This window comes from Magallana gigas, chromosome 2 (genome assembly GCF_963853765.1).
Source record: "Magallana gigas chromosome 2, xbMagGiga1.1, whole genome shotgun sequence".
NCBI classification, from domain to species: Eukaryota; Metazoa; Mollusca; class Bivalvia; order Ostreida; family Ostreidae; genus Magallana; species Magallana gigas.
In genome coordinates, this window is record NC_088854.1 from 54,105,742 (window position 1) to 54,119,699 (window position 13,958).

The 13,958-nt window shown below is 32.9% G+C and overlaps 1 protein-coding gene across 5 annotated transcripts in view; it reads left to right on the forward strand.

Moving 5' to 3' along the window:
- Positions 1–11,296, forward strand: part of LOC105331664 (uncharacterized) — a 29,483-nt gene extending 18,187 nt beyond the window's left edge. For 3 of the 5 annotated variants that reach the window (XM_011433946.4, XM_011433948.4, XM_034445567.2), the window contains 6 exons: positions 4,376–4,757; positions 6,077–6,323; positions 8,249–8,472; positions 9,300–9,406; positions 9,494–9,631; positions 9,817–11,296. In XM_011433946.4, the coding sequence (XP_011432248.3) occupies positions 4,376–4,757; positions 6,077–6,323; positions 8,249–8,472; positions 9,300–9,406; positions 9,494–9,631; positions 9,817–9,943 (1,225 nt within the window). In that variant the 3' untranslated portion in view covers positions 9,944–11,296. Of the gene's footprint in view, positions 1–1,716; positions 1,769–4,113; positions 4,209–4,375; positions 4,758–6,076; positions 6,324–8,248; positions 8,473–9,299; positions 9,407–9,493; positions 9,632–9,816 lie in introns of those variants that run through there. The other 2 variants (XM_066077250.1, XM_011433950.4) reach the window with 2 other exon arrangements.
- Positions 11,297–13,958: the final 2,662 nt, after the last annotated feature.

The following is a 13,958-nucleotide window of genomic DNA, read 5'->3' on the forward strand; positions in this document are numbered from 1 at the left end:
AAATCATGCTTTAAATTTTTGTTTCTTTGTTTGATTATATAATCAAGGTACTGAAGGGACGGAAATTGATTTATTACTTTTTGTTTTGAAATCAACGATATGTAATTTCGCATGGCAAGTAGTTTCTTAGCTGTATTTAAATATTTACGCACATTTTTTATACGGATTCTCGGACTTTTCCGACAAGAATTCCGAACTAAAGTCGGATTAACCCATTTATAAATGTTGAATGATATTTAAAAATAGAATTGACGCCATCAAACTCTTTGATGCATTATGTATCAGTAATTGAAATATTTATGGAAAACCAATCGTACCCAAGCAATTTTTAACAAACAAATTCATGTAATGATAAAGCCAAAGCTGAAGAAATGGCGGTTTGGTAATCAATAGCAGCGAACCGGTCTTATTAAACTCAGGAGGAATGCATACGACTATAGAAAATATCATCTAAATGTTCGTACCATCTAAAATATGACTATTTTCAATGTATTTATTAATAAGTTTTCTTGAAAAACAATGCTTCTGAATACATTTCATTGATTTTATGGATTATTGTCACTATTGTTTTCAAGTACTAAGTCTTGTCAGAGGTGATGGTTATCCATACATAATTTATGCTTAAGTCCAAACACTGTTTTACTTTCGTTTCGACAGAGAAACTGCATCGAAGAATTTATTAAAATCAACTCCCAAAAATTGATATTAATATTTTTATTCTGTTGACAACTTGTAGTTAAAAGTCGGAACTATAACGATTAATGTTCGAAAGTACATTTGTGTTATAATAAGACGTCACAGGTCGAAGATTAGTCGATTGATCTACTTATTGATGTTAAACTTCACTTCAAGCATATTTTTGGTGTCGATAAAAGGATTCAAAATATTTAATTTGAGCTTGGAATCCTTGGCTACTAGTATTTGGGTTGGGTTTTTTTTGGTCGTACCATCAAATAGAATTGTCGAATACTTCGCTTAAAGTCTCTTACAGTCTCACTGACTTACAGATGATCAAGTTAAAGTTCAAATAACATCGCTTGGCAAAATAGTTGTTGCTTCCCATAACCTCGTGGGTAGCTGCAGAAGGGGTTCGAACTCCTGACTTTGGCCTCGCATACCAAATTAGAAACTTATATAAGAGATTTGAAACTTATTGTTATGAATTGGTGTGATTTAAGAAGCATTAACCTATGACTTATTTTTAAAAGCTACACGTAAGTAAAATGATAAATGTTGGAAACAAGAAACTCTTCGTAGAATAATGCCTTATTTTAAAAAAGTCTTCTAAGTAATCTGAAGTTCTGTTTTGCGTAGTAACAGTAGGGCTTATACATTGTATGATGGATTAGATACATCCCAGATGTAATTAAAGCGTCTAGCACAGCTATTCCGAAATTTAGCTTTGTTAATATTATTTGTATCAGTTTTCTCTTTTATCAATATCATTTTAAGATCTCTGTCATTATAGAACATAAAAGGAGCTTTCCGAAAAATCGATTTTTCAATCCTAATTATCGTATTCGGCGCACCTTTAAGAAACAAGCTATGAGCACATATCCCACCAAACTAAAGTAATTAATATGCTAAGGCTTGGCTCTTCCTCATTAAAGAACTTGTGCAGTTGTACTATAACATAAAACACATGTGACAAAATCTGGTATTTTCATTCATTGTATTCAACCTATTCACGACGACAATGATTGCATCATTATTCAGTTCCCATGCCTCCGCTGCGCCGGACGTGTTCTCCAGACGGGGAAATATCACGGTAAGATCTCCGCTACCATTCTCGTTCTTTAATTAATGATAATTAAAACATTCATATGTAACTGCGGCGTTTTTAACACCGATAATACGGTAGAATTTCGTCCGTTAAATGTTATGTCTTTTGTTAAGGTTTTCATGACAATTATCGTTTGGGGTTTTTTTTTTAATTGCGAGTATTATTCTAAGAATTAAATAATTTTTAAAATACATTTTTCTTTTTTTCAAAGAAACACCTCTTATATTTTGTTACCTACCGTGCAACAGTAAAACACTAACCACGCGTTCGTAGGTGTTGCATCATAATGGGACGTCCATTATGTTTTCATTGCGCGCCATAAAAATTCAAATCAATAATTCATTTATTTTTATTTGTAGTTAAAGATACACTCATACTACAGGTTTGATTATAGTATGCGATTAAGAATGAATTACATTAATTTATAAAGTCCATCAGGTAAATACCATGTTTGATCGTACCAAAACGAGTTCTAGGTATTGTTCATTTGACCTTTATTTCTCAACATGACCTTGACATTCGATATCTCAAGGTAGTACATGTAGTTAGAATAAAGCAGAAATCGACTCCCTCTATTTCTTTTCATTGTCGCAACAGCTTCTCTCCGAGCCAATATTGGCTAAATTACATCTAAACCCTTCCGCACATAAGACGTAGCGCCTCAGTCGTGCTTCTTTGTTGATTTCAATTGTCGCTTTAAAATACGTTTTTGAATGAAATTTCTCACTGAATTTTAGTCAATGGAGATTCATTCTCAAGACTGTTTAAATCAATAAATCTAGGCCCGTAAATGCTACCTGGTTCATAGTCTGAGCTCCATGTCAATGATATCTTTCTTTTCTGGATTGCCATTGCTCGGGGTTTGAACTTTTCTTCATTCTTCCTGCATTGCATCAAACTCTTTAGTTTTACTTATGCAGTGAAATACCGCATTCTTATATAAATTTTGTCATGTTCTATTTTTGTTGTTAAATCCCTGATAATAGAAAGTACATTATTTTTTTAACGTAAAAGGTGAGGAGAATCATGTTTAGCTAATTTGTTTCATACAGTGTTAAAAGGAATTTTTGTGTTGAAGCATCAGATTTAGTTAAGGTTAAAAAAAGTCGTATCTGCTGTAATGTTTGTCATTGTGCTTTGAAAACAGCTGACAACCCTCGTGTGATTTTTTGCAGTGGTATCTAAACTGTGCTTTCGTTTCTTGACTAACCACCCACTTAATGCAGATTAAATCTCCAAATATATACACAGATAGTTTCTACTTACATAGATCTTTATGAAAATCAAGATTTAAAAGAAAAAAACCTTCTCTGTTTGATTGAATTTGACAGCTTGTAATAATAAATCTTTTAAAAAAAAATTATATGTAGCGATAAACCTACAGTGAAGTTATAAACATTTTTGAGATGTCTCCGACTTTCCCTTTTTTCTGCTACATCAATCGCATAAATCATTCTTTTCTCTTTTTTATTACAATCCAGGTTACAGATAAATTGACAGAACTATAAATAGATTTCTGATGCTTGTTTTAGACCCCACGGTTTTTTGCACTGGGACACCTGACTATAGCATGTCATCTGCTAGTTTGCATAATTACGTTTAAATAGGTCATGGTTAGTCTGGCACTGTCCTTAAATATCTCAATTTCATTTACTGATACATTCTAGCATTCAAAATTTAGATATTTACTAAATAACTACTTAATCAATCAATCAATAAGAAAAGATTTATCAAATACAATTCGGGGCTTCTGAGGTCATACAGGTACAACTTCACAGTATATGAAAGTCAAAATTTATGATGGCATATGAAAGAATGAAAAAAAAACCGAAAATGATAATACCTTATTAAAGAATTAAGCATGCAGATGGGGATTAATTGGTTAATAATTGATGTATTTAAAATATGTAAAAATACAGCATGTTTATCAAATGATAAAATCGCCATTATGTTATAAACTGTAATCTAAGACTAATGTTTTTTCATACCATGATAATTATTGTGGAAATTTGTTTGATATCAATATTCTTGTCCCTCTGCTCTGTTATTTTTACCCGCACGGTTTTCTTGTTTTGGCGTCAAAACAATACAACATGTATCTGCAGAAACCTCCAGAATTATCTGTTTGAAGTCTGTTGTGAAAAAAATAAGGAAAAGGTAGAGAGTAGAGATGCTAAATGATAGTAGTTGTGAAGGGCTTTCTAACAGTTATGAATGAATGTGCAGGATTGCGCACTTGGGATCTCCGAGAGTTGTGCGGCTTGATTGACGGCTATTCATTAATAAACAAGCATATTAATTGTTACATTCTTCAGGTAACTATAAGTGGATCTTGACAGTTTAGCTTTGCCCTCCACTGGAGATGCCCGCTGATGAAAAATTGTCTCCAAAGCATGTTGGGATCTCTTTTATACGCCATGCATGGGTAGAGATACATTTGTAATGTTACTGGGCAATCAAAGCTGTCGGCCCTCGCTGATTCTCCCCACTTAGCCCCCCGACAAACACAACAAAATAAGAAATCTGACTCCGCCGATTGGGTGTTGCGTTGTTTAATTTTCTCTGAACTTGTATTTTACTTTTTATTTTCAGAACTAGAATCGAGAACCATCAAAGCTACCATAAAACTTTCCCAAGGTATTCACAGGACGATTCTATAGTGTCCTACGGACATTACGATCCCATCGCAAGAAAGGACAGGTGCTCTAAGTGTTGTGGGGACCGGGAGATAGAAAAGACTTCTTGGGCGGACTGTGTGTATAAAACGTCCCCCAGTCACCATAGAAATCACCGAAAGTGTGCAGAACATTGGAATTTATTTATACGAAATTCTAAAATGATTCGTTGTGGAGGAAAAGTATTGGTCGTTTTGACCCTTCTGTGTTTGCTAGGACTTATATTTGAGGGTTCTTCTTCGTCGATCGTTAGTGAATCGGAAAAAATTCATCTCGGGGAAGAAGCAAACATAGTAATGGTACGTATCTTATTTTTCATCAGGGAACAGCAAAATTGAAATATCAAATGAAGACAGTATTGGCCGTTTCATCTCGGTATATCGGGAAAAAAACCCGGATATATCTGAAATTTATACAAGTAGTTTTTTGCGAAGCATTCAAAATGTTTGTAAATGTCACAAAATTAGGAACAATAAGAGTGATGAAAGACATCTGGCTTAGCAATGAGTTCTTTGTTTTTTCTATTTCGTAAACGTCTTCAATATAAAAATATTGATTAAGGAGTTATATTTTTAACTTGGATTAAGATTAATTTTAATAAAATTCTAATAATTTGAAAATTCTTAAACTACGTTTCCGTAAATCAAACAGGATATTTTAATTTATCTTGACTTAAATTCTAAACTTGTCTAATTCTTTATCATGTGCAAAGAAGTATGACTCAGATTGTAAGTGCGTCTTGCAATTTTTTGCATTTCCTGGCGATGCCCATTACCAGATAAAATTATTATAAAAACTATTAATATTACATAATTAAACATTTCCTGATAAGATGCGAGCGCGTCTTATGTCATCTTGTTAAAATGACAGGAAAGAAAAGTATATGCTAAATACGAATTTCAATTTTTTTTTTAAGAAACTGTAAAGTTAATAGATTATGTTATTTTTTGTCGGCAGGAGGCTGAGAGTGTAACCCTTTCTTATTATGTAACGTTGATCAAAGATTGCAGGAAGCATCGATAAAAAGAGATAGTAAATGTGATACAACAGGTGCCCGAAGTTTGATTATAGAAGTATCTTATATACATCATATCGGCATAGGGATCTTTGAGGTGCAGTTACCAATAAATCATAACATTGAAATTTTTTTATTATTCCATGCACTCCACAGATGGATAAGTCTTAACTGTTAGAATCGTGTACGATAGAAAATTGATTCAGTGCCTAAATCTAAGTTTATTCACCGACTCATCTTTCGGAGAGATATCTATGTTAATCTCATTTCTAAATATAATGCACACCACAGCGATCCTTGATGTCTCAAGCTCCCATCCTGTTCAAACTTTCTTCGTAAACACAAACATAAAAATAAAGTGAAATGATGTCATTTTCTAGCATAGACTTTGTACATGTCTATATTTTCTTGCCAAGTGTACAAAAAAATCTTTAAATGGCTGCAAGATTAACTTGAAGCAATATATTTCTTTAAATTCAAGTTTTTTGGTGTTTTTTTTTTGGTATTACTCGTCTTTTTAAGATTAAAGTATTCTCGCTAAAACTCAAACCAGAAATCAATCAATCAATCTGTGAATTCATATTTTCGTGTTTCTGATTTCAGCATAGAATTCAACCAGTGAAAATGAGCGTATTTCATCAGCACGCCAAAAATGTATCAAAATACCATCGACATGATTACCGAGATTTATTAAGGATATTTTTCAAAGATCCTAACGTCAGTGACAAAGAAATAGACATGTTCCTTGAAAGAAAAACACTGAAGGATATTTTACCGGAAGAAGACTACTCCAAGAGAGATTATAATTATATGAATGATGAAGCTATGTTTATGGAGGATCCATTAAACTGTAAGTAATTAAACCCCAAATCTGTTGAATCAATAAATATTCGTGGGGGCAATTTTCGTGGATTTTTAATTTTTTTTAACAGGTTTACTGGAAGTTATTGGAAGGTAATTTCGTGGATATCTTTAAATAGGAATTCGAATTTATATGAACAATGTTTTAATAATGTAATAATAATGTAATTTAATAATGTAATAATTGGGGGGGGGGGTGCGAAACAAAACTTGAGTTACCGTGAACTCTAACGAATCAAGTCGTAGGTTCATTTCAATGCACCGATAGTCAGGAATATTATAGGATAGACGCAATGTTCAAATTTCCAGGGAGACGGCTTAGTTAACAATCTAAGGTACATGTAATTGAAAGGCAACCTAAATAAGTAGCATGGTAAATACTGGGTGTGCATATAAATTAAGCTAACAATGTCATTTACTCAGTAAGTAGCATTGTAAATACTGGGTGTGCATATAAATTAAGCTAACAATGTCATTTACTCAGTAAGTAGCATTGTAAATACTGGGTGTGCATATAAATTAAGCTAACAATGTCATTTGCTCAGTAATCTCACCCAGTTTGGCTTCACTCGCTCTCAAATTTAAAGAGAACTAATCTGATTTCATCCAAACAGACTGAGGAAGTTGGTTGTTTATTCTGCACATCTTTTCCTTTTTAATTTCAAAATCTAACGTAACGTTCATTATCAGTTTAGAGACTGAAACTGGAACAGTTGGCGCGAATGAATGCCTCAACATTTGATCAAGATCCCGGTCTTTAAGATAATGGACTCAATTTTAAAAACTTAGTTGTATTTCATCAAGCACGAACAATTTCTAATTAGTTTGCATATAAATGTAAATATGTTTACTACATATGTCGAAACTTTTTGAAAAGAATAACAATTTAAAATATACCTTACAAGAACACTAGCTACAACACCTTTCATAATTTCGTCTTGTCCTTCAAACAACCTCAACCGAATTTACAGAAACAAATTTCAGCACACTTGATATAAATCAGAAAAATAAATTCATAAATGGGTCTTAAAAATTTTTTTACGTGTTCAAAAGAAAATAAAAGATTAAGTGGTTAAAATGATCGATTTTAACACCAGCAAACAATTCAGTATTTCATGTAATACTAAATTGAGTGTGTGGGTTGGAATATTAAACATTTAACACATGAAATATATAAATGTTCAAGTTGGTAGTGGGAGAGTTCAAGGCTATTTGACGATTTATTCTGGGCTGTTTATTTTTATTTTGGAAATTCGTACGGACATTACTTATCTGAAAAACTTTTCCTCGTTGCGAAACAATTACTTACAAATGAGCATACCGGGCATTGTATATACCGGAGAAAGTCGCTGCATCATTAGCATGAATGACAACCAAGGGCCGCGGCGTACATCATCCCCTGATTAAATGCAGATCTTCTGAAGTTTAAAACTGTCATATGTCACTCATAATCTAAGAAATAAAAGAAAAACCTTCATTTAAAATTAGACACATTCAAGCAGTGTTTTCTTTAAACGCTTTGATTCCAAGAGTTTAAGCTCTTTTTAACCTTTTGTCGTTTTTACCAACTGAACTCGCCGCCTCACCGTTTACTTAGTACTCCAGAAGTCTTTATCTTCTTCCTTGCTGAGAATCAAACTAACGTTCAACATTCCATCCTCTAAAAATCAATCCTTGCAACATAATTTAATATATTGAATACGTTTGTTTTTTAGATATTACGTGCGATTTTATTTGAATTGCAAAATATATTCTTCGTCTTGAAACGCCTTGATTCATTTTAAGACGAAAGCTTGAATGAGTACCGCAATGTTTTTACCCGGACTTTTGGTGTTCGGCATAAGTAAGTTAAGGCTGTATATTCTAAATTAAATTTATTTTAAAAAAATAATATTTATCCATTTTCTTTTGCAGTAGCTGAACAAGCCACAGAACACTACGCACAAGTGTTTGATCATCCTTATGCATCGTGTCAGGACCCTCAACCGGAAGTGATATACATTCCACCGGAAGGACATATAAAATATATTCCAGAATACACTATTCTTCATCGATGTAGAAATACAACCGGCTGTTGTTGGGACAAGTCTCAGACATGCACCGTTAAAAATCTGCAAATCGTCACACGAACTTTCTTCGTAAGTGCACGATTTACATTTGTTTCATTAATCATGCAGTGGTTCGTAATTTTATTATATTTTCTTGATACACTGTTAGATTATACATAAAAATTCACATGACCAAAGATCATAAACGACAGACGCCTGGAGTCAGACATTTCCGAATCTACAGCAAAAAAATAGAAAAATGAACCAGACAAAGGAAAAACATGTCGCTTTTTTAGATAAAAAGAAAAAATAATACTAATCCAAAATAGTTATCTTCTCCGCAATCGTTAAACGATGGAATACACTTTAGATAAGGATATCATTAAGATGAACTTTGTCATTAATTTACTACAGCTTTTTATCAAACTCATTCTGGTGGGATGTATATTATCTCATTCAATTGCAAAAACATTCTTCAAGAAATGATAGTGAAAGTAGAAAAAAAATCATTTATCAGAGGGTACGCCTAGAAAGAATAATAATGAAGTTAGAACTCCGGGAGGGCAGTGCATCATTTTTCATATATTTTGTGATGTTTTTGTACTCTTATGATGCGTTTGGGTCGGCTACCTTCTATTCATCATCTCCCAACATTTGTCTTCCGAGATAGAAAGGCTGTCTGGACCTTTATGAAAAGGGACTAAGTTCACGTACATTTTTCCTTTATAACTAATGACAGGTGTTAGTTATCCGACAGCCGACACTTCATTATTTTCTAGCAGCGTTTTTGTACATGTTACGGAAATTGCAATTATATGGAACATCTGTAATTATATCCTTGTAAACCTGAACTGTCATTAATTATAAATCAAGAATTGGTTAGAGTAAATTAATTAAAATGTTATTATTTTGGACAGGTGGTCGATACGTTTTCTGATGATACCATATTACCAAACCAAGCTGAGCAGCTTTTCTTAACGAACCATACATCGTGTCACTGTGAGCTGCTGAATCCTCAACCAGGGTATGTGATCGTAATGGTAGCATAAAAATGTCCACAGTATTGATAACACTGCTCTCTGATTGATTAAATGGTTGGTTTTGTTTCCAGGTGTGACCAGCAGTGTCCAAGGCCGTTCCGCAAAATTCGAACTGGAGACACGTGCGCGTGTGATTGCCCAGGCGACCGTAATTTAGAATGTCTTGAGATTAAATGGGGGATCGCACCTCTCAACACAGATGGATTCAAGTAAGTATGAAGCATACCGGTATATCACAAAAATGTAAAGATATCTCGAAACTATTATTTGAATTGAATATTATACCGGTATAATTATTCGTCACTGGTAATTTTTATATTTTGAACAGTCATACAATCACGATAAATAGAATAAGCAATTGAAGTTGTATAAATCGTTGTCATTTTCTTTTTAGTTGTGTAAAAGAACACCGTTGTATGGCGCCAAACTGCCAGTCGGGAAGGTTTGATATCAGGAAGGGATTCTGTCCGGGAACAAATGAACCTTACCCGCACCGGAAACGACGGAACGTGCAAAGGTAGATGATGACGTCACAGCGTGTTACTGCCTACCTCATCACAAGACGTGGTCACGTGATTCTTCAGTTTCATTTATTCATAGAAATGTGTTTCATTTTACAATTTATTTATTCTGTTCTTCATCCAAAAAACTACGTTGTGATGAGTCTAGTCAAATGACATGCGCGCAGAGCTATAAAGTGCCAAAGTTTTCACGCGTCTGTGTGTGTGATGTAGGATACAGATCCAGTCTGTCAAATACAACAGGGTTTTTAGCCAAAATCTGAATTTATATTTATCTAATCAAGACGATGTTTGATGGACTTTACGTACTTATTTACCCAAACTTTATCTGTGTTTCTTAAGGAATCAGCGACTGGGTTCTATTACGTCTGCTTTTAAACAAGCAACATGTGTGTTAACTTTTGGAGAACACTGTCCGCACAGTCCCGTCACAAATCGACGTCATTAAGATCAACTCTGGTTCAAGTCAGTCACGTCATTTGTGTCTTCGACGGATGGTTCGATCTGAAAATAAACAACACTGAAAAAGAAAGTATCAATGAAGTGAAAACTGTAATTCTCCTCATCGATATTAGAAGTGAACAATATTAATTTATGTACATGTAACAATGACGTCATAATACGTTGAATCTCCCTCTTCTAGTAGAATGTAACTATTTATGTTATAAACCATGTATATTTTTGTTGTCTATTTTGTGTATTTATGTAGCGTTAGTTTACACATCTCATTTGTATTGGTGCACATTTATTTATGAGTCATAGATTACAAATTTTTCATTATTCATTAACTTATTCTTAATTAATGAACTGCTCGTTTACGTTGTAATTTTGTGTAATTATACATACTCAAGGATTGTCAAAGGATATTTAATGAAAGTTTTTTATAGCTTTGATACCTACAAATGTGACATCAAAACAATTTATCGAAACCCAATGGGATTCAAGTTCATACAGAAAAACATGTGTAATGATTCATTGCATGGTTCTGTAAATTTTTAATAATTTTGGCTCCGTGTTTTATTAAAAACATTGCATATGTGATGCGATATACAAGTTCTCTTTCATATGTTTGATTGTTTTTGAAAATTATGCTCCCCCTTTTTTTTGTTCTGTAACATTTTCAAATTAAATCAACATAAAGAAATTAAAATTTACTGTACAGAACTAGGTATAATAATAATAAATGTTAAGGCACTTCCCATTCCCCATGATGTTGAATAAACGATTCCTATTTTGCGTTAACGTTTGTTCAATCTATCAGAAACTGTTTAAAATATGAGTGTATATATGACATCATATCAGACATTATATAAAGACATTAAACAAAGAAACGTATTGGTTAGAGCAATTTAACTTGTTGTCTTTAATCTGACCTTGACCTTTCCTTTAACCTTGACTTCATTTTTTCGTTACCTTTCGTTAAAGATATACTGCTGAAGATATTTTCATTGAAATTCAAAAATAATGTATTTTTTAGAGCAATTCAAATATGCCATTCTTTAATCGACCAATTATAAAATCATAAACAAGGCAGTTGAGTTCTATTTACAGTATGAACATATATGTACTGCGACATTTAATCAGGAACATCCGCCCCTTTTTAATCACCGATCCGTTGATGACTTGCAGGGTTTACAGCGTGCGTTTTATATGGCGAAATTTACATGATTATTTGCACGCATTCCCCCTGAATATTTCATAACATACATTGAATATTTGAATCGAGATAGTTTTATGTGGGTCATATTTCGATTGGTTAATTTCTATGACCTTTGGTCCTTATTGCTTTCGTTTGAAAATAAATCCCGCGGAGTTGTACTCATTTGATAAAAGGTAAATTCAATATAATATATGTGACTGATTTTAACTACACGCTTGTTTATAAAACAAGGTGAACACATTTTATTATAATTGAAGTTGAAAATATTTCTATGAAACAATTCTCTTTTTTATGAAAACCTTGGATAACATCTATGTTCGACACGACATTTGTCAGCTTGAATAAATTATTTTTGAGGTTTTGTCAAAACATTCATAGGTTATCCCATTACATATTCTTTTCAATCCTTAGAGGTAATAATGTACATATTAAATTCACTCGTGGGCGGTATTAATGTACATATTTAATTCACTCATGGGAGGTAATAATGTACATATTATATCCACTCGTGGGCGGTAATAATGTACATATTATATTCACTCCTGGGCGGTAATAATGTACATATTATATTCACTCGTGGGCGGTAATAATGTACATACATAATCTTTTCACTCGTGGGAGGTAATAATGTACATATTATATTCAATCGTGGGAGGTAATAATGTACATATTTTAATCACTCTTGGGAGGTTATAACGTACAAATTAAATTCACTCGTGGGCGGTAATAATATACATATTATATTCACTCGTTGGCGGTAATGATGTACATATTCTATCCCTCGTGGGCGATAATAATGAATCGTGGGAGGTAATAATGTACATATTCAATTCACTCGTTGGCGGTAATAATGTACATACATGTATTATATTCACTCGTGGGCGGTAATAATGAACATATTATATCCACTCGTGGGCGGTAATAATGTACATATTCTATCCACTCGTTGGTGATAATAATGTTTCCCTTTCTTTCGCACGTTAAAGAAAACTTTGAAATCAAATAATTGATAGGTTATGAGTTGAAAACTGTTATTTGTTAATCCTTGACTCCGAATTTATTGCGAATGGACTATTGCTTTGAAAGCAAAGACGCCAAGCCATGAAAGATTAGATGAATTTTGATATGTAAAAACATTGGCCCTGAATTCTTACATAAAAAGATTTGGCATAGATGTGCTTTACTTTTTCAAAGTGATTGGCAGAAATGCTATAACTTTGATTATGTAATTTATATGAGTAAATAACAAATTATGGCAATAATTGAATATGTAAAGTTCAGTCAGACCTGGAAAAATAACCGGCAGTATCCTGCCGCCAATGGTTAAGTGTCAAAATTACGAAACTCGTACATGTATTTCGAATCTCGTATTTTGAATCTCGAGTTTCGAGTGAGCCTTCTGGGCTTCCGTACAAAATTGTGTCATCCTGCATCCTGCACCAGTAAATCGGGTAGTCATGACAATGACTTATCATCCGTGCAGATTTTTAGAAAAATAAAGAAAAAATACAGGCAGAACGAATCAATGGACTTTAAACATCAAAATATTTCATCAATTTGATCAAAAGATAAGAAAGTTGGGTAGGGATAGTGAGGGATACAGCGGAAAAAGAACTTTCATCTGTCCGCGCATGTCGGTTAACTAAAAACCGTAAGTTATTGGGACCGAAGCAAAGTCTTTCTCCATAACATTGTTTATCTTGAAGGGATAGACAATGGCATGAATATTTTGAAATTAATTCTACTTGTAACAACCTACTTGATTGGCTGTAAACGTGTAATCTGCGTAGTATTAATGATTTGAGTTACATGTTTTTTTCTTTCAATATGTAATATTTTTTTTTTATTTTGCATAACAACATGTATCATATCTGAAAAAAAAGACAAATAAATGAAACCTATAGAAATGAAAATAAAATAAACAGTATTCTGAGAGTATTGTATAAGCAATGCATGTCTACGGAAGCCCTGGGAGGACATTGACTTACTTCTTAATTGTTATCAGCCCAGGAAGGACATAATAATTAAATATTGACTTACTTCTTAATAAATGCTAAGTTTTATTTATTTGTTACTTCTTAGGTACTACAATCGACGAAATTTTAAAGAACTATATATGATATTAGTCAAATTTGGCCCCCATAATTCGCTATTTTTAAAATGATTCAGGTACATTAATGTGTTGTGTTAATTTATAAAAGAGTTGATATAGAATATGTTTTTCACCTATTTATTTGATTTATATGCACTCACTGTCAGTATATGACGTCAGAAGTGACGCTATTTTTATAATTCAATCAAAATCAGTCAATAATTTACATTTTTCCTATCTTTTTCGAATGGGAAATATAGAGC